The sequence below is a fragment of the Puma concolor genome, chromosome A2, assembly GCF_028749965.1.
Source record: "Puma concolor isolate L17-30 chromosome A2, mPumCon1.1.hap2, whole genome shotgun sequence".
NCBI lineage: Eukaryota > Metazoa > Chordata > Mammalia > Carnivora > Felidae > Puma > Puma concolor.
Genome location: NC_141668.1, coordinates 145,479,968 through 145,499,906, shown reverse-complemented (window position 1 = coordinate 145,499,906; position 19,939 = coordinate 145,479,968). Strand labels below are relative to the sequence as shown.

General features: G+C 43.2%; 1 protein-coding gene across 17 annotated transcripts in view; it reads left to right on the top strand.

Moving 5' to 3' along the window:
• Nucleotides 1–6,870: 6,870 nt before the first annotated feature.
• Nucleotides 6,871–19,939, top strand: part of PXK (PX domain containing serine/threonine kinase like) — a 74,959-nt gene continuing 61,890 nt past the window's right edge. For 13 of the 17 annotated variants that reach the window (XM_086697768.1, XM_086697767.1, XM_086697780.1 and 10 more), the window contains exon 1: nucleotides 6,872–7,092. In XM_086697768.1, the coding sequence (XP_086553894.1) occupies nucleotides 6,991–7,092 (102 nt within the window). In that variant the 5' untranslated portion in view covers nucleotides 6,872–6,990. Of the gene's footprint in view, nucleotides 7,093–19,939 lie in introns of all 17 variants that reach the window. The other 4 variants (XM_086697769.1, XM_086697786.1, XM_086697784.1 and 1 more) reach the window with 1 other exon arrangement.

Sequence of the window (19,939 nt, the reverse complement as noted above, 5' to 3'; positions counted from 1 at the left end):
AATTTCTTGCTCGACATATCCAAAAGCAAGGGAATTAAAAGCAAAAACAAACTATTGGGCCCTCATCAAGATAAAAAGCTTCTGCACTGCGAAGGAAACAATCAACTAAAAGGCAACCAACAGAATGGGAAAAGACATTTGCAAATGGCATATTGGATAAAGGGTTAGTATCCAAAATATATAAAGAACTTCCCAAACTCAACACCCAAAAAACAAATAATCCACTGAAGAAATGGGCAGAAGACATGAATAGATGCTTTTCTAGAGAAGACATCCAGATGGCCAACAGACACGTGAAAAGATGCTCAACATCACTCATCACAGGGAAATACAAATCAAAACTACATGGAGATCCCACCTCACACCAGTCACAGTGGCTAAAATGAACAACTCAGGAAACAACAGATGCTGCTGAGGATGTGGAGAAACGGGAACCCTCCTGCACTGTTGGTGGGAATGCAGACTGGTACAGCCCTCTGGAAAACAGTGTGAAGGTTCCTCAAAAAATTAAAAATAGAACTGCCCTACGACTCAACAATAACACTACTAGGAATTTATCCAGAGAGTACAGGAGTGCTGATTCATAGGAGCACATGTACCCCAATGTTTATAACAGTGCTTTCAACAATAGCCAAATTATGGAAAGAGCCTAAATGTCCATCAACTGGTGAATGGTTAAAGAAGATGTGGTTTATATATACAATGGAATACTATTTGGCAATGAGAAAGAATAAAATCCTGCCATTTGCAGCAATGTGGATGGAACTGGAGGGTATTATGCTAAGTGTAATAAGAGAAAGACATATCAAATGTTTTCACTCATATGTGGGACTTGAGAAACTTAACAGAAGACCATGGAGGAAGCGAAGGGGGGAAAATAGTTACAGAGAAGGAGGGAGGCAAACCACAAGAGACTTAAATACAGAGAACAGAGTTGATGGGGGAGGGCGGGGGAGAGGGGAAAATGGGTGATGGGCATTGAGGAGGGCACTTGTTGGAATGAGCATCCGGTGTTGTATGTAAGGGATGAATCATGGGAATCTACCCCCAAAACCAAGAGCACAGTGTATATACTGTATGTTAGCCAACTTTACAATAAATTATATTAAAAACAACATTATCAATACAAAAAACATACATATATATATATATATATGAATGAACTGGAACAAAATACAGACTCAAAGCCAAGACTGCATCTTCCTGTAGAACTCACTCTCTGGGACTAGCAGCAGTCTTGAAGTATAGGTCCAGAAATGGAGTGTGATGTGATCATTAATACTAGTAACTACCATTTTTTCACTATTTTCTTTTTTTACCTTTTTACTGTTTCTCACCAATTTTCTTTTTTCTTTTTTTTTAATTTAAGATTTTATTTTCTTTTTTTAAGTTTACTTATTTTGAGAGAGACAACACAAGTGGGGGAGGGACAGAGAAAGACAGGGAGAGAGAGAATCCCCAGCAGGCTTCATGCTATCAGCCGACGCAGAGCTCGAACTCAGAAAACCGCGAAATCATGACCTGAGACCAAACCGAGTTGAACTGAGCCACCAAGGTGCCCCTTAGATTTTATTTTTAAGTGATCTCTACACCCAATGTGGGGCTCAGATTTATAATCCTGAGAATAAAGAGTTGCATGCTCTGTCGACTGAGCCAGCCAGGCACCCCAATGAGTCAATTTTCTACATTAACTCTAATCCTTGAAAACTTTGTGAATTAAAGTTAATGTCCCATTTTAAAGGCAAGGAAACAGACTGATGCTCTGTGACTTGCCCAAGGCTGTACAGCTAGCATGCAGTGGAGCTGGGATGCAAATAGGAGCCTGCCTGGCTCCAAAGCATTTCTTTCTTCCATCTCCCTGTGGGTCTTATAATCCCATTACTGGAGCACTGTCAGTTTCTATAATAGTATCTTGTTATGTGGCATAAAGTGTTTGGAACCACCATTGTATAGAATTCTTTTTATATTCAAAATGTGCTAGATCTCATTCCCTGCTATAGTTGTAGTATTATCCTAAACACTGTTACTTGATGGCTTCCACCCATAACCATCACCTACCGTTTTTCTCAGTTGACACTCAGTGATTGTCTTTAGAGCAGAATTACTGAAATCATTATTCTAAAGGTGAAAAGTTAAGTGTAGGCCAAGTATGGTGGGGGAAGGGGAATGTACCAGATCTGACTGGTAACTGATTTATACTGTGTAATTCAAAAGTACCTTCTCAATATGAGCACTTTGCCTTTCTTTTTCTTTTTCTTTCCTTCCTTCCTTCCTTCCTTCCTTCCTTCCTTCCTTCCTTCCTTCCTTCCTTCCTTCCTTCCTCCGTGCTTGCTGGGTCCCATAGTTGTCTTTGATCTCCGTAAATCAATAAAAAGTTGGAATTGAGAAGGAGGTGAGAAGGGACTACTGCTCTGTAAGTGATGACTTAACTGTTTTTACTCAGAGATTTTCTCAAACCACTCATGGTTTGTAAAAGCTAGCTATAAGAGAAACTGGCTGGTTGTCTTTTTCATGTTGAGCCCTGGAGGAGATGCCAGAAAGAATGAGTCTTCTAATAAAAGCATGGGTTACCCTCATATTAGGAAATTCTCTCTTGGATAATTGAGAGGTGGCCTTGTACTAGGTCACAAGTGGAAGGAAGTACAAAAGTACTAAGATAGCAGGCCAAATTGTACTAGCACTTTCCACATAGGGGCATTGTAAGACTGCAATTTATGTAATGTTTGATTGCTACAGAAAGATATACCCATCTTAAGCAATTTCAGCCTAATGTACTGGAAAATTGCTTAACAGATTTTTATATTCTATTAGAAACATTTCCATATTGGTGAGATGCCACTCATTTCTTTTTCTGAGCAGCAAATCTTGAGTAGCAACGGGAAGAAAGCCTCACCACAGCCACCATTCATCTTGTAGACCCGACCTGTGTATTCATCTAGAAGAAGAAATTACTAAATGCACACTGGTACCTCTTAGGTAACCACAGGTTTTCATTTTGTGCTGAATTATTAGTCATTTTTCTTTTATGTTCTTAGAGTATGATTCACAGACCCAATTTACTCCCAAAGAAAATTGCTATTAAATTGTATCTACTAAGTTTTTATATTAAAACTTACTCTACCAAGGGTTGACTGTCACTCTGAGCAGCTGTAGCACTCTGAATGCCTCATGTGTTGGCATAATTTATTAACCAGCTCTATCTGAGCAGAATGGGAGTGCTGTGAAATTACTCTTGGGCTGCACTTCAGTATCTCCAGGGTCCCAGATGTTTCACTTTCTTTGTTCTTGGCTTCATTTGGATTACAAACACAGCAGACACAAGAATTCTCAACATCTTCAGAGAAATTTTGGGTTGGGGCAAAATCAACTAGAAGAAACCATTTAAGTTCAAAATCATAAGAAAACCCAAAACTAATGTTGACACTATGTAAATAGAACAGGATTAATAGGAGGCACCACAAACAGGCAATTTCTAGGCCACAATCCATTTCCAGGGTGGCTTTTAGCTGTAACAGTTCATATGACCTTCTAAACCCTGGGCAAAATTCCTCCATGATGTGATGGAAAATATCAACACGTAAGGGAAATAAAAATGATCCTATCTGAGTTTGATCAAATTTTGTTGTTTTTTATACAGGTCATCAATATTCAAAGAAATGCAATAATTTTGAGTTGGGAGGCAATGCGGCTTAAGAAGCACTGAGTTTTTCACAAGCTTCTATGATTTGATTGTAGAGCAGTTGCCAGGTCTAGAAGCATCCTCAGTAAAGCATCCTCATTTCTTTCCCTGCTAGCCTGAGTAGTTGTGCATGGGGCAAAAACCAAGGTACCACAGAAGTCACTAGCTTTACCTGGCCTGAGACCAGAAGCGAAGCTGATTTGATTTAGATCAGCCCTGGCCTGGGAAAGGTTTCCCCACATTCAGCCTGAGCCACTCCAAAAGCTGTCACAGGGTTTGGGGCCTGGTTTCCAGACAATAGGGACCCACTTATGTCTAGGATCCTCAGGGGATCACTGACAAGGTAGTGATATGGGCAGATGAAAATGAAATTATAAAGCTCACCATAGTATTTATTCTGAGGGGCTTACTTCAGGCAAGAATTTCCAGAGAAAGGGAAAGTCTGACTGAGAGTCTCTGGCTTCATTCCATCAAATATCTGATTTCTTGTTTCAGTTTCCTTTTCCTAGTGAGGAAAACTTAGACAAAGTTGTTATTTTACAACCTCTGCAATTCAGCTGAATATTATTTTTTTCGTGATCATACAAGTAAAATACCTTCATTAGAGACATTTTGAAAAAAAACAAAAGCATAAAATGGAAAGCATCATGATCCCACTTCCCTAGAGCCCTCAGTTCATATTTTGTTCCCTTGTTATTTTTCTATATAAGCATTTTTTAAAATTGGGATCATACAAAAAATACATATTTTTTTTCACTTACTATCGCATCAAGATCACTTCCCAACATCATTAAAAGCCTTTGATAATCTGATTTTTAATCATTGCAAAATATTCTATTTATGATTGTACCATGATTTGTCCAATTCCTTCCTTATTGTTAGGTATTTATCCTTTCTTGGTATTTATTTTCACCGATCTCTTGATTATTTCCTTAGGATACCCTCTTAAAGGTGTAATTACTGAGTGAGAACTTTTTTAAAGCCCTTGATATGTATTGTCAAATTCTAGCCCCTTCCACCAGGTAAGGTACCTATTACATGGTAAGTACTCCATAAATTATTGTTGAATGGATAAATGCCTTTCAGAAAGGTCGGACCGATTTATACTCCCACCAGCATTATTTGAGAAGAGTCTTGTCTTAGTCGGTCCACATCATGACAGGAATAATGATTAAAGCAGAATTTTGGTTTCTGTGATTCTGGCAATGAAATAATACATTTACCTTAAAAAAAAGTGGAACTAAAAAGTTGACTCATCCCTAAATCATATCTGGTTGCCTTTTAATAGACTGCTGCTTTTAAACACGCTGAGACAAAAATGGAATGCAGGAAGAATTCTGATTATATTAGGACCGAATCATGAAGTTCTTTTTTCCCTTTTCGCATGTTCAGCCTGTCGTGGCTACTTGCCCAACAATCTCTATAAGCTCAAGATTTGGAGAGGGTATTCTTTAGATACTGTGGAGGCCTTTGCTGTCATGTCCCATTGTGGTGGTGGTATGGTGGTGGTGGGGTTACCAAGAACTTTTAAGTTCTTGTCTAAAATATAGAAATGTAGGGGAGGCAAATTTAAGAGTTAGAAACTCCCCATTCTGTGAACTGTAGGGGAAGGAAGTTAACTAATATCGTTGAGCAAAATGTGCCAAGCCCCATCCTGTCTTACTGCATTCCACATCCCAACCTTTCCATACAGGTATTATCTCCATTTTGCAGATAGGGAGCTGAGGCTCAGAGAGGTTGGGTAACTTATTCAAGGTCACACAGCTGGTAAATACCAGAGCCCTGGAGATCCTTGTCATCTGGTTCCATGTCTGTCTCCACTGTCTGGGGATGCAGCCCTGGGAAAGAGCAGTGTGGGTGGGATTTCCGGGTGGGGGAAGTGGGGGGGGGGGGGAGTGCCAGAATTGTGGTCTAGGGTTCAGAAAGACTGTGGAGACTAATTTGGAGCTGAAAAGTTGATCTCAAAGTTCTCTGGCTCTGGGTTTGAGGTTCTTGGAGCCAGTACAGTGGCACTGAAAACCCCAAGTCTACAGCATCTTGGTTGAGGGTTCTCAGGGTTGAAGGCTGCTACAAAGCCAAAATGCAGCCAAGTAAATTTGAAGAGCTAATAGGCATTATTAAGTGATTCATGAATCATGCAGCATCTCATCTAGTAAGTAGAAAGAGGCTCTCAGGAATTGTACAAAATGGATGGTTTTTATAGGAAGGATGGTGGGGCAGGAAGGTTATTAGCAAAAGAAAGGATTATTTCAGTAAGGTGACTTTCCCTTAGAGGAAGAGCAGGGGGTCTTATGCAAATTACCTTATCTTCCTTTGGGGGGATGGATTAGGTCTATGTGACAGATTACTTCACTGGTGCTGGCCAGAAAATTCCTGACTGACGGGTTAAAACTACATTTCTGGGGGAGGTTGAAACTGCAGTTAGGTTGGGGGGTTAGCCCTGGGTTTGGGGATGTGGTTTAGCATAAGTGACTCCATTAGGGGCCTATGGTTTTCTTTTTGATAAGGCTTTGTGGCTGGGGACAAAGGTGGAGGCTGGAGTCTCAGATGGAGGCCCAGTTTTTAGGATCCCCAGTTCAAAGAGCTCAGGTCTGAGGGTCCTGGAGTCCAAAGGCTCCAACTGTGGGGTCCAATTCTGATGACCCAGCTCTTAGGTTCTTGGGTCTGAAATGCTAGGATAGGTTCAGTAAAACCTGGATTTTCTGGGTTTCTGGATCTGCAGGGCTCCGACTGAGGGGCTCACCCTGAGGCCCCTTTTCTGGATCCTAGGATACTTGAGCCCGGGAGGCCTGGGTGGGAGAGGTACAGCCTAAAGATCTCAAGTCTGGCATTCCCAGCTTCTGAGGCCCTAAAGTGAGAAGCCCAACACTGCCAGGCAAGGTTTGGCAATCTTTGGCCTGAGGGTTCCTGGATCGCAGGGCTCAGGACGCGGTGTCTTCGGATCTGAGGATCTCCGGAGGTGATGGCTTAGGGGTGGAATGTCCCGAGTCTGAGGCCGGTGCTAAGGGTCCTGGGTCCGCGAGCGGATGCGCGGAGCTTGAAAAACAGGGGTCGAGGGCAGAGGTGACTGTGGTAGCTGCGCGCTAGGACCCCGCGGGAGGCGGTGGCGAGAAGGGCGGCCGGTGTTGACAGCGGCGGCGGGAAGGCCGGCGCTAGGACCCCGCGGGCGCGGCGGGTGGCGGCGGCGCGTGGGGCGGCGCGTGTTGACAGCGGCGGCGGCGGCGGCGGCGGCGGAGCCGGGCGGGCGGCGGGAGTCGACGCCTCTGGTTCCTGCCCCTGGTGTCGAGGTGGTGGCGGACGAGCGTCCCGGGATGGCCTTCATGGAGAAGCCGCCGGCCGGCAAGGTGCTGCTGGACGACACGGTGCCGCTGACAGCAGCCATCGAGGCGAGCCAGAGCCTGCAGTCCCACACGGTGCGCGGCCCGCCGGTTGGGCGGGCGGCGCGGGGCGGCCCCGGGCCGCGAGAGGGCTTCGGGCGCGGGCCGGACAGGGTCTCCCGGGCGGGGACCGGGGCCAGGGGTCGGCGGCCCAGGCCAGGAGGGCAGTGGCGTGGCGGCGGTTCTGGGTCAGGGGCCCCGGGGCCCAGGTGAACTCTGAGGTCGGCTGGGGTCTTGGGTGGGGGATCGCAGCCCCCTGGGCCAAGCTGGACGAGGGGCTCGGCGGTGCCGCTCCGAGTTGTAGGTGTTGGATTACCGGGCCCACCTTGGACTGGCGGAGTAAAGGGATCACTCGGGACCCTCTCTTGCACTTCTGCCCGCCGCCAGCCTTCTCCTTGGGGCCGCTGAGTTTCTCTGGCTTCAGCTGGGGATCTGAGTGGTGAGGATGAGGATGTATGTGCCTGACCAAATGGAAGTATGACTTTAGAGCCTACTTGTTGGGATAGCAGAATATAAGTGGTTGGCGTCTGCAGCCCCAGTTTCTAGGCAGCTACTTGGCCTAAGCACCGGGAAATGGTGAGAGAGGCAGTCTGGGGTCCTGCTGAGGCAGGTGTACGAGTGTGCTGCCTCCCTCCTGTAACCTGCTCTTTAGTGGGCAGTGGTAGCATTCGTTTGAGTTTAAAATCCACTGGAGTGGCATAAAGAAGTAATAGGTCCTCATAGTAAACACTATTTCTGTTACATATACTGTCTTTTATAGGTCTTTAAAACCAGGGTTGTTTTCATTTGCCTGTACCTTTTTTTTTGAAAAGCATACTGCATTATAATTTACAAGCAATAAACCTAGGAACCAGCAAGAAAACGAGCTGCTAGCCAGTGGAACTTTGGGGAATAATGGGAAGAGAGAGATTCCTTAAATTGTAATGTTTTTGTCAGGTCACCAAATCAGATTCCGGCTCAGAGGCTTGTTTGTTTACCATTGCAGTGTGTTTGGGGTTCATCATCTGGAGGCTAAAGCCCCACAATAGCCTTCTGTTTCTCTTTTTGTTCAAGCTGTTCTGGTGACTTCAAAGAGATCTTTTATTCTGTTGTATTAAAGTGGGACTTTTTGAACCTCAGTTTCCTCTTCCGACAGCCATGCTTTGTAGGGTTTGGATTGTTCAAAGTGTTTATTTCCAGTTACTGAAATGGTTGTATTTTTAAAAAGTGCGTTTTATTTTGTTGTGCATATCTTTAATCCTGTTTTACAGACTTGTGAGAAGGCACTGTATAGGTCAGAATTTGTACCCTCTGTAATTTATGCTGAAGGGAGTATAGGTTAAGGGTCGAAATTGAGGGCAAGTAGTCAAGAATAAATTATGCTATTAAATTAGGTTTTTCACTTGACTCTTGGCAAGTAAAGCTTATAAACTTTCAGGGAGTAGGGTTAGTGTTTTATGTTTATTTTGTGCTGAAAGTAAAGAGATGCTTATATAAATGCTCACAGATCACTTCTTCCAGGAAGCATTCCATGAAGGCCACTGCCCCAAGCCCCGTGCTCCCCTCCACCTTACCCTAGATCAGTTTATTCTGTAATTACTTTTTTAGTTTTCCTCTCCTCCAGGTTATGAGAGGAGGGATACTTGCTTATTTTTGGGTCCCAGTCCCCGGTATCTGATAGGATTTCGTATGTGTTTGTTGAATGAATAAATAAATGAATTGCAACGTTACTTTGCCTCTTTTTTGTTTGTGTAAAATGGTAGTGGTGAAAATTGGAACAACATGGCATCTGAGGTGCTAAGTTAAGGGGTCAGTGCTTCAGCAAGGTGAAAGATGTAATAGGATTCCATTTTTATTGCAGAGCTTTGCTTTAAGAAATAAAATAATTTAGAGAATGGGAGTTCCTATAATGATGACTGAACACAAAAGACAATGACTCACAGGAGACCCATAGAGGCAGATGTGGTGGAGTAAAAAAAAACTGTAACATTGTCTTGCGTAATTTTTGACTGTTCTGTGTTCTTGTCCTTTTAGCTGTAGAATTGCAGCCTGAGAAATGTTGCATCAGCCCTGAACTTTATTGAGAAAATCATATGCTGATGCAGACTTTCTGGATTATTAGCTTATTATGAGTAAGGCCCTTTAAAGCAGGAACTGTTGGAAATTATGTTGGAAAGTAGTTGTTAATGGTGGTATATGAGAGAAAAGAGCATTGTTTTCTATTGGGAAAGTTGAAGGTGGCTTTCCTGCTTGTTAGCTGAAGGGAGATGGTGTCCCAGAAGCCAGAGGGCTATCCTCTCTTTGAAATGCTGAATATCTAGGAAGTAGCTCCTTGGCTGTAGGATAGAAACACACAGAGAGTATATAGTAGATGGCCTTTGAGTTGGAAGAGGCAAGACCTTAATATGGTTTTGGGCAGATACTAGTTGGTCTGTGACACTGGTTGGGCAACTCAGAAAAGTAAACTTCTTGATGTTTAGTTTATTGTTCTAAAGGGGGTAATAAATGCCTGTTCTGCCTGCCTTCCAAGGTTATTGCAAAGATCAAATGAAATAGTCTTTATGAAGTATTTGTGCATTTCTTTTCTTCTGTCTATTTACTCCTTGGCAAAATAATATCCAAAGGATTAAACACATTAAAATGTTATTATTGTAAATCAGCTAATTTCTGTCCATAGTTCCTTTCATTTATCAAGGTTGTTTAACTTTGGGAAACAGAATTTATAGCAGAAAATTTTAGGTTGATATGATTTAAAATTTATGGACTTGGGAGGGGAAAATTCTGTGGATTAGAAAATAGAGATGCCAGGATGAAAGGAACACAAGGTCACCATCAGAAAGTCATATTGGGATGAGAAATTGGCAGAAAGGGCACCACAGACTGGTAGATGATTCTGTTCCTGACTGTGGTTTGAATGATTTTATCTTCACTTTTATGGAGCACAATGAATTTGGCTTCAGGAAATAGACCAGGCCTCTGCTGCAAGGAAATGAAACTTACATAAAATCAGAAGGGATTGTACTTAGGGAGAATGCTTTCCGCCTGGGATAGGAGGAAAAGGAAGGATTTTCCAAACAAAAGGAATTCGAATAAAAAGCCACACAGGTGAATTATGGGAAAGTTTGCAGGGACTAAGAGAAGACAAGGGAAATGTAGAAGTTCTTGGCTATGGGAAAGGGAAAACTTTTAAAATCAATGGACTGAAAAACTGCTTACCTAGTTGAAATAGAAACCAGAGGAACCCGACAGTTTTGGAGAGGGTTGTTATCAAATATGCTGGTCAATATGCTGTAGTGTGATAGTGCGTCATCTCAGTTTTCTCCTTTTAAAATACTCTCTGTGAGGTTCATCTGAATCAGGGCCCATTTCCTCCGCAGTTGGTGCACTTTGTTCTTCAGAAACAAAAGATAATTTTAGTGATATTTGAGGCATAACATTTTTAAAAACCTGTGGGAAAGATAATATTACATGTTGAGCTCTTTACTGAGAATCTTTACTCTCCTTGACCCTTTGACTTTTGGAAACTATTCCTGAAGAGTTTATTTATTCAACAGTACTCATTAATACAACAAAAATGTGCTGAGTGCCTACTGCGTGCCAGGCACATGCTGGAGATCTGGTGTTTAGCTAGACAGCTCCTGCTTTCACGGAGCTTTTGTTCTATAGGATTCTGAGGTCTTCCGTTTTCCAAGGTATAGACAAGTCAGAGTCTTTACCTGTCATAACACAGATGGTTTTGAAGTTCCTTTTGTGACTTGCATTATTGAGCCTCAGCTTTTTAAGCAGTGACCTATTTTATAGTCTTTTAAACTCTATTCATACATCATCAGAATACCTATTCAAATGTGATGCCAAATTAGCAGACCTCATTGCTTTCTGAGCTTGACATTTTAAGGCAATCCAGTGCTCAGTATCAGGATCTATCTGGGCTTCCTTTTGGAATACTATTTGGATGTTTCTTTACAATTCCAAGTTATACTGAATACTTAAAAAAAAATTCCTTGAAGATACTCGCATAGGTAAATGCAGACTACATGGTAGTTAACTTGCAGCACTTTTTCATATTATAATAAGATAATAAGAGTTATTTTCTTGGAATCTAATCACTTGTCTTCTACTTGGTTATATATTTTTCACCACTTGTCTTTGAAACTTGTGATAGATGCAGTTGCAAAAGTCTGAGTTGGAACCTTTTAGATAATGGTAATTAGTTAATTTAGAGATTGTAAGTAAACTGTTCCTATTGAAGAAGTCAATTTTTTGCAGCGTGATTTAGGGGCTGGTAATACTTAATCCCCATTTATCATCTCTTTTGAGAATTATCCCCCTAGCAAGATTTCTTGTAGTAGGAATACAAATAAGAAGCCAGCTATAGTTATTTGGAAGAAACATAGGATTCTGGGGCTGAAATTTATTTTATGAGAAAAGAGCTTATGTGTTTTGTTCCCTAGGGGATTATTGTAACTATCCACCCCTGTGTACACAGCTTCCATATGAATTGTGATCTTAAGATTGTTCAAAATAAAGAGGCCTCTGGGTAGCTCAGTCGGTTAAGCGTCCAACTTCGGCTCAGGTCATGATCCTGTGGTTTTGGGTTCGAGCCCCATGTTGGGTTCTGTGCTGACCAGCTCAGAGCCAGGAGCCTGCTTCTGATTCTGTGTCTCCCTCTCTCTCTGCCCCTCCCCACTCAGGCTCTGTCTCTCTCTCTCTCTCAAAGATAAATAATAAAAACATTTAAAAAAGAGTTCAAAATATAGATTTTTTTGTTTTCTTTTTTCTAAGTTTATTTTTACTTATTTTGAGAAAGATACAGAAAGCAAGCAGGGGAGGGTCAGAGAGAGAAGGAGACGATTCCAAGCAGGCTCCATGCTGTCAGCGCAGAGCCTGATGCAGGGCTCGAACTCATGAAACCATGAGATCATGGCTTAAGCCAAGACCAAGAAGATTTTGACGCTCAACCGACTAAGCCACCCAGGTGCTCCAAAATATAGATTGTTGATTGATGATCTAAATGGGTTCATTTGGGCCAACTAAAACAAACCTGTTTTCTACTGCAAGCAGGTAGTGGTTCCTTTTCAAGCTCATAGAGGTTTCTAAGCAGCTTCCCATGAAATGAGACTCCTTTATGTTCTAGCTTTTGGCATCCTGGAGACAGGAGAGCTGGGGTCGAGCATGGTTTTAGAACTCAGAAGTGCTTGAGTGTGTGGGAGTGTTGTAGAAGGGAGGGTAATAGATTTTTTCCATTGCTTTTTCACCTTAACTGGAAGTCATCCTTGTCAGTGACTTCTCTCACGCGTAATATGCACATAGTAAGGGAAATTAAGGTATGGCTGTCTTCAGAGGAGAAGACAGGGCCCTTCATTTTCAGCTTGAAACTTTTGACTAAGGACTAAGGGGCAAGCATTTGGGGGTAAACACTTGGACTTCTAGAGGGGAAGAGGTTGTGCAGATTGACCATTTAGTCTCCAGCTGATCTTGCTAACTACCAAATTTGGGATGAGCTTGGTCATTTCCCACTGAAGAGTAAGCTATCAAGTGTTTCCTCTTCCTAAAAGAGTACAGAGTAAGGGGAACTGCATTGCTACTGCTACCGTTGTCTTCAAATAATGAGTAGTTATTTTTTGGTGGCTAAGAGGGTGCTTCTATTAACATAGTGTTAGTTTGAGGAATCCATTGCAACAGGAGTGTTCCAGAAAAAATTTTTTTTCTTTTTAAGTAGGCTTCATACTCAGCATGGGGCCCAATGCAGGGCCTAAACTCACGACCCTGAGATCAAGACCTGAGCTGAGGTCAAGAGTTGGACAGTTAACCAACTGACCCACCCAGGTGCCCCAATTTTTTTTTAATTTTATTTATTTTGAGGGGGGGTGCAGAGAGAGAAAGAGAGAATGAATCCCAAGCAGGCTCCGTGCTGTAAGCTCAGAGCCCAACGTGGAGCTTGAATCCATGAGCCATGAGATCATGACCTGAGCCAAAACCATGAGTCAGATGCTTAACCGATTGAGCCACTCAGGCAGCCCCCCATTTTCTTTTTTTTTTTTAGTAACTGCTTTATATAATTCACATACCATACAATTTACCCACTGAATACACAACTCAATATAAGTATATTCACAGAGTTGTATATCTCCATAATTAATTTTAGAACATTTTCATTACCCCAAAAGGAAGCCCCAAACCGTTCAGCAGTCACCCTGGGAAGTCTTAATAACATTGCAGGATGCTAAACTGAGGACATATTCTTAGTACAAGGTCTTTACCTCTTTGGGTTTAACTCCTTTCACGATGTTATCAGAGGGACAAATTCTCCATAAATGTGCATATACATGCTTAGATAACCTCCCAGAACCTCACTGAAGCCTGAAGCCTGCTCTTAGGCAATGAATCTTAGGGTAAGAATTCCTAAGCTGCAAACTTGGAGAATTAGCATACATCTAAACATTGCACCTTGCTTTAAGGAACCCTGGGTTTAGAACAATAGATGAATTATGTCCTGCTGTTGTGACAGAAATTGCTCTGGGTTGCACCTTGCCTCGTGCATTTAGTTGTAGGTGCCCAGATGACTTATTAGAGTAGTGCAAGGGAAGGGCAAAGGGCTCTGTGCTGGAAAGCAGGGCGTTTGTGCCCTGGCCAGCTCTCTGTTTATGACATCTAAACAAAGCTGCTTTCTTTTGTGTGGCTCATCAGAAACTGGTCATTTCTCCTCAGTTCAGTTGAGGCTGTTTTAGGGTGGGAAGAGGGAATGAATAGAGTGTTGGTATGGGGTAATCCTGGATCTAAAACATCAGAACCACCTGTAGAGGTGAAAAGGGAAAGCAGCATCATTCATCAGGTCTTCCTTTGAGCCTGCCCCTCCCCCAGGTGACAGGTGACTGGTGCACTTTAGTCCCGCAGAGGGAAATGGAGCCTGAAGCGGGCCTGCTCACACCAGACCTCTAGTCAGGCCAAGGGTCTGGCAGGCATGAGAGTACCCACTGTTCCACCAGAGCACAGGGAATGGCAGGGTGACACCTTGCCATGTTCGAGGCATCCCTGCGTGTGACCATGTAGGTCACCACGTCTGCTAGGAGCCTTCTGCTTGTTAATTCGTGGTACTTCGAGAGCTCTGGCCCTCCAATGGGCACTGTGGTCAGCGCTCGGATGCAGTGGTGAGCAGTCCCTACTTAGGAGCTCCTAGGCCGCTGAGCATCTGTGCGAGGAGGACACACCTGTGCCCCTTCCCACTCCTTAGATGGTAAGGGTCAGACGGGCAGCTTGTTCTGCGTCTGTCCATGTCTTTCTCTTTGAGGTTTTTTTTTTTCCTTCCCTCTAAATCCAGCCTTTCGTGTCTATGTATCGTTATTTTGATTCTATTTCAAACTAGCACATTCCCTAGCATATAGGTAGTAAGCATTCAATAAATATTTGTTGAATAAATGAATTTGTTGTATGATTGCAGTTATCTGGGCTGTAGCTTCCTTCCTCTGAAATGCCCATTCAGCTTTATTGGTCCCCAAAGTGCCAGCATTTTACATACCTGTTATTTCTTACTACTTTGTTTTCTGTTTATATCAGCTCCCTCCCACACATGTGAAAGTGTAAGGCAGGAGCAAAGAGACAAAACCTGAACAACCTTGGACAGATTGCTTTATCTCCTCAGCCTGTTTCTTTGTAAAGTGGGGATAGGAAGAGTATGTCAGTGCTGCTGTGAGGATTCACTGAGCTCACACATGGAACATTCCGAACAGAACTCAGCACTGAAGTATCAGCTGTTTTGATGTAGTGTATTACCTCTGTATTTGCCAGAGCACTAGTAAGTTTTTAGGTACCAGTACTTGTTAGGCGCTCAAGTATGTTGAATGGAAAAAGGCGAATTCTTCATTTGAAAGTTTTTCTCACTGTTCACCGGGACTCCTTTGCTAACAAATTGCAAGAGAGACCAGTGGCATGTCAAAGAGCAACTCCCCTGCCTCCTTTTTCTTTTTCATTCTGAAGGGACACGTTTTGATAGCCAGGCTCGGGGGGGATGCGGCACGGGGTCCCCTTAGGGCGGCTGCCTGGCAGCAGAGCTGGCTGCTGGTGTTCAGAGGTGGAAGAGGCAAATGGGCAGGCCACGGGGCCTGGCCACTGAACTGGCAGATGTGTTCCCAGAGGCCAGGCCTGAAGGGAAGGGGACCCCGGGCAAATGCCCATTTCAGCTCTTCACTTCCCAGCTTTTGTTCATCACCAGCATCGGCGCACACACATTTGACCTTTGGCAGCGGGGTGACAAAATAAAATAGAAAGCCCTCTGCTTTGTTCTTTCCCCTGCCACTTACTCTGCCAAGTGACCATGCCAGCTGACATTTGTGAGGGGGTGGGGGGCAGCTGACATCTTCAGAATGCTGCTTCCTGAGAAATGCAGTTATATTCTGTAGAGCCCTGCCAACTTCCTTTCCCCTAAGTGCCACGCACCAGCAGTCAGGCTGTGGGCACATACATCAGGTATGGGTGCATTTCACTCTCTGAAGCACGCAGTTTCTTTGTTGGAAAGCCACTAAGGTGTTGGGGATGCCAGCAAGCACCCACGAGGAGTCTTCTGCGAGCCAGGCACTGGGTCGTGTATTAAGATAAAAAGATGAATGAAGCACAGAGCTTACTCCTGCTAGAAGGGGACATAAGGTACTGAAAGTGCCAGTGTGCCCGGGAGCAGTGAGGGTGCGGTGTGAGTGCCTCCATCCACTTGGGTCCCCCTGGGAGTTTGGGCTTCACAGCGTTCCAGAGAATGGCTTCTAAATCTGCACTCCCCAGGCATTTGAACTTGCAGACTCCTTTCACAGTAATCCTGAATTGTAAAAAGCAAAAAACAAAAAAACAAACCTCTGGACGTGATTTTGAATTAAAAATATATTTTATTCAGATCGTTACATTATTAAAAATTAACATAATTTTGTGATCTGAATTACACTGTTTTTTTTTGAAACAGCAGCGGTGAGAATCGTGATAAGGTGAATATAGATTAAGGCACTGATAATGAGCATCTTCAGACAATTTGCAGAATCACCAATTTTGTGATGATTCTCACTTCTCATATTTCTCACTAACTTCTCACTTAACTCATATTTTACCATTGGCACTCCTAAAGCCTGCCTTTAGTCATGGTCCATTAATAGGTGTAAATGAAACCAAGTATGACTCAGAGCAAAATCAATTAAAAAGCTATGTAGTGGCCCAAACCATGCTAAACGAAAGAAACCACGAACACACTCATCTCTATGACTGCCCCCATGCTTTCTGCGTGTACACTTGGAAGCTCTTAGTCTATTCGGGGTTAAAGGGAGAAAATATTTAAATAAATTGTTTTGTTGATGTATTTTTTAAAAAGTAGAACTAGACACAGAAGCCTTTAACACGTTCCAGAGACCCTAGTTGTTCATCCTGTTCTAAACTGTTACTAATCCAGCAGAAAGATCTTAGTTTAAAAACTAAAGCAGGGGTGCCTGGGTGGCTCAGTCAGTTAAGTGGCAGACTCTTGATTTCAGCTCAGGTCATGATCTCAACTGTTCGTGAGTTCAAGCCCTGCATTGGGCTCTGCTCCGAGCTCAGATCCTGCTTTGGATTCTCTGTCTCCCTCTCTTGGCCCTTCTCCTGCTCTTGCTCGCTCTCTCTCAAAAAATGAATAAATGTGAAGAAAAAAAAAAACCACAGAAAAACAGAAAAACCTGAAGCATGACTAGCTGTGTTCTCTGAGGCAAGGTTGTATTTGCAGACTTCAGGAGTTCATTCAGCAGATACTGCCGTAAGTATGGCCCTTGTTGCTGGCACCAGTCTAGGCACTGGGGGTGCAGGTTGAAAGACAGACGCGTTCCCTGCCTTTGTTCATTCCCAAAGGGTCTATTATGGTGGATTCTGGTGTGGGGTAAAAGATGGGAAAGGGAGACTGGCACCCGTTGTGGGGCTCCTTGGAGGTTAGGCTAAGGGGTCCGAACAGCAGTGAGAGACTTGAGCAGGTCTGTAGCATGTGGAAGAGGTATTTTAGGAAGCCTAGTTTGCTGGCAGTGAGTAGGAGTCTATGAGAAGAGTGAAGGAAGGGGAGAGGAGAGTCCAGGGAGGTAATGAAGCAGTGGGGTTAAAAAGGCCACATGAGATCAGTGGCAGGAGGGAGAGAAGGACTGGAGAGAGGGAGGAACACAACAGAGAGGTCTACTAGGTAGAGGCCATGAGGGAAACAAAGGCACCAGAAATGATTAGAGAAATAGTCCACGGTAAGTGAACAGTAGCTAGTCTTACCAGGAAGATCATGAGTCTGAGTTTGGTTCTAGAAAGTTTGAGTAGTACTGAAAAGGCAGCTGCACTTGCCATGTTAACAACCAGCATTGTTTAAGTACTTACTAGGTGCACAACCCTGTGGTCAGCTCTTTATGTTAACTTATCTCATTTCCTAAGTTGGACCAATGCTGCACCCAGGCAACCACTGTAACATTTTCATCACGTATTGCCTTGATGCCTCTTTGCAGTCAGTATCCTTCCTCTGATCCCTGGCAGCTACTGATCTGCTTTCCGTTATTGCCGTTTCACCTTTTCTAGAATGTTATATGTAAATACATATTATAGGGTGTAATGTTTTGTGTCTGGCTTCTTTCACTTAGCATAAAGCTCTGAGATTCTCTCATGATGTTGCATGTTTCTCCTTACTGCTCAGTAGTTGTTATGCATTCATTAGCTGGTTGACATTTGGGTCATTTCTACTTTGGGGCTATTGTGAATAGTGATCTTATGACCATTGGGTACAAGTCTGTGTGGACATATTTTCATTTCTCCTGGGCCAGTATCTAGGAATGGAGTTGCTTAGTCTTACGATAAGTGTATATTTAACTTAATAAGGAATTGCCAAACTCTTCTAGATTCTTATTTGATCCTCATAACAATTCTGAATTGAGTTCACTATTATCCCCATTTTTTAGTTGGGAGAAAATGAATGCATAGAGGGTCAGTAACTTCCTCCAGGCCATAGGGCTGGGGGTGGCAGAATGGTTTATAGGCCAGTGGACTTTGAGCCATCCCCAACCTGATCTGTTATTAGGACCTTCAGAGCAGTGGACCTGTTTGATGGCTCCACTAAGCCCAGGCCTAGGTGAGGAGGAGTTAGGGGTCCTCCCTTGAGCCACAGAACCAGACACTGATTTGGATTACCATTTTCTCAGTTCTCCCATCCTGGTTACCGAGGCGTGGAGTTAGTTCATTACATGCGGTGGAGGTTTTAAGGCAGAGCTGTCCAATGGAAATGTAATGCAAACCACGTGTGTAATTTTAAGTTTTCTAGTAGCCACATTAGAAAAGCAAAAAGGAACAGGTGAAATTAATTTATATAATCTGTTCCTAACCCAATGTATCCAGAGTAATACTATTTCAATAGATAATCAATATAAAAACTAATAATATGTTTTATGTTTTTTATGTCATACAAAGTTTTTGAAACCTGGTGTGCATTTTACAATTACAACATACCTCAATTTGGACTAGCTACATTTCAGGTCATCAATAGCTACCTACAGCTTGTGGCTACTATATTGAACAGCCCAGATACAGACATTAAAAACAACATCCAGATGTATGGTTACTAATATGGAAAGAGATTCATTTTATGTTAAATGGAGAAAAAAGCAAGTCATATATGTTTCGTATGCTTATATTTTCACAAGTCTCTAATGTTTATATCTGCAAATAGTTTATACTGTCCAGTGGCCATAGGTAGCCACTTAGACTACTTAAATTTAATAAAATTAAATAAAATTAAAAATGCAGTCCCTTAGCCACATGTGCACAGCAGCCACTGTATTGGATGTCACAGACTTAGGTCAGTACTGTCTCCAAACTGTTGAACCAAGTAAGAAAACCTGAGCTAGAGCATAGAACCTGCTAGCCCTGCGACCAGTAGGGCTTTGTGACCATTGAGACCCAGAGCCTTCATAGTTTTTAATAGTAAAGCACAGGAAAGAAGTGCAGCTGTTGTTAGAGTTTAGTAGGAGCATAGTGCGGAAACATAAACAGCCCTTGTCAAAGACTCTGTTCCATTTTGGTACAACGGAAATTAACCACCACTCACATTGCTGGGGACTCACTCCATAAACCTGACATCCACATTAGGTATGTTCATATAAAAATGTTCCTCTCTGCTTCTTCAGAACCTGCCTGATGTCCATGGTGGGGCTTATGTAGCATCGGGAAGATAAAATAATTTTTTCATATTTGTACACAGCTTCTGTGCGGTGCCCAGATTACGTTCAGCTCAGATTTACACAGACTGCAGTTTGTGAACGTGCAGGAGGAGGTGGGTTGCTTAGCGCAGAGGTAGTAAAGTCAGGAGACTAGGCCAGGAAGTATTTTGAGAGCTCTGCAGCTATTTCAACTGCTATTACCCAGGCCTGAGTTCCCGTACTTAATCTGCCCCTCTTTCCGGGCTTCTTCCTTACTTGAGGGACTGGTTCTGCCTGTTTAGCTGATCTCTATCCATCAAAATGAGGGGTGTATGATGTGTAAGCATCCTGCCTAAGGCCATAGAAGGAGGTAGGAACTGCTGTGTCCCTGGGTCAGACAGGCCTAGGGTGGAGTCCAGTCTCATGACTTCCTAGCTGAGTGCCCTTGTTTAAGGCATCTGTCCCTCTCAGAGAGGTGAGGTTCTTGTGAAAGAGAGGTAGCTGCAGATACCTCCAGGCAATCCTGGGAGATGGGATAAGCTGAGGGACAGAAGAATAAGTGTCCCCTAAACATAGCGGTTACTACCTTCAGCTCTGAAGAGATCGATGGTGGCGTAGTGTGTATAGTCACCTACGTGGTTATGATTGGAACTAGCATCTCAGGAGAATACGATGTTGTTTTCAGGCGAGGTAGAATAAATTTATGTGCAGTCAACCCTCCCTCATCCTTGGTGGTAGTGATCAGTTCT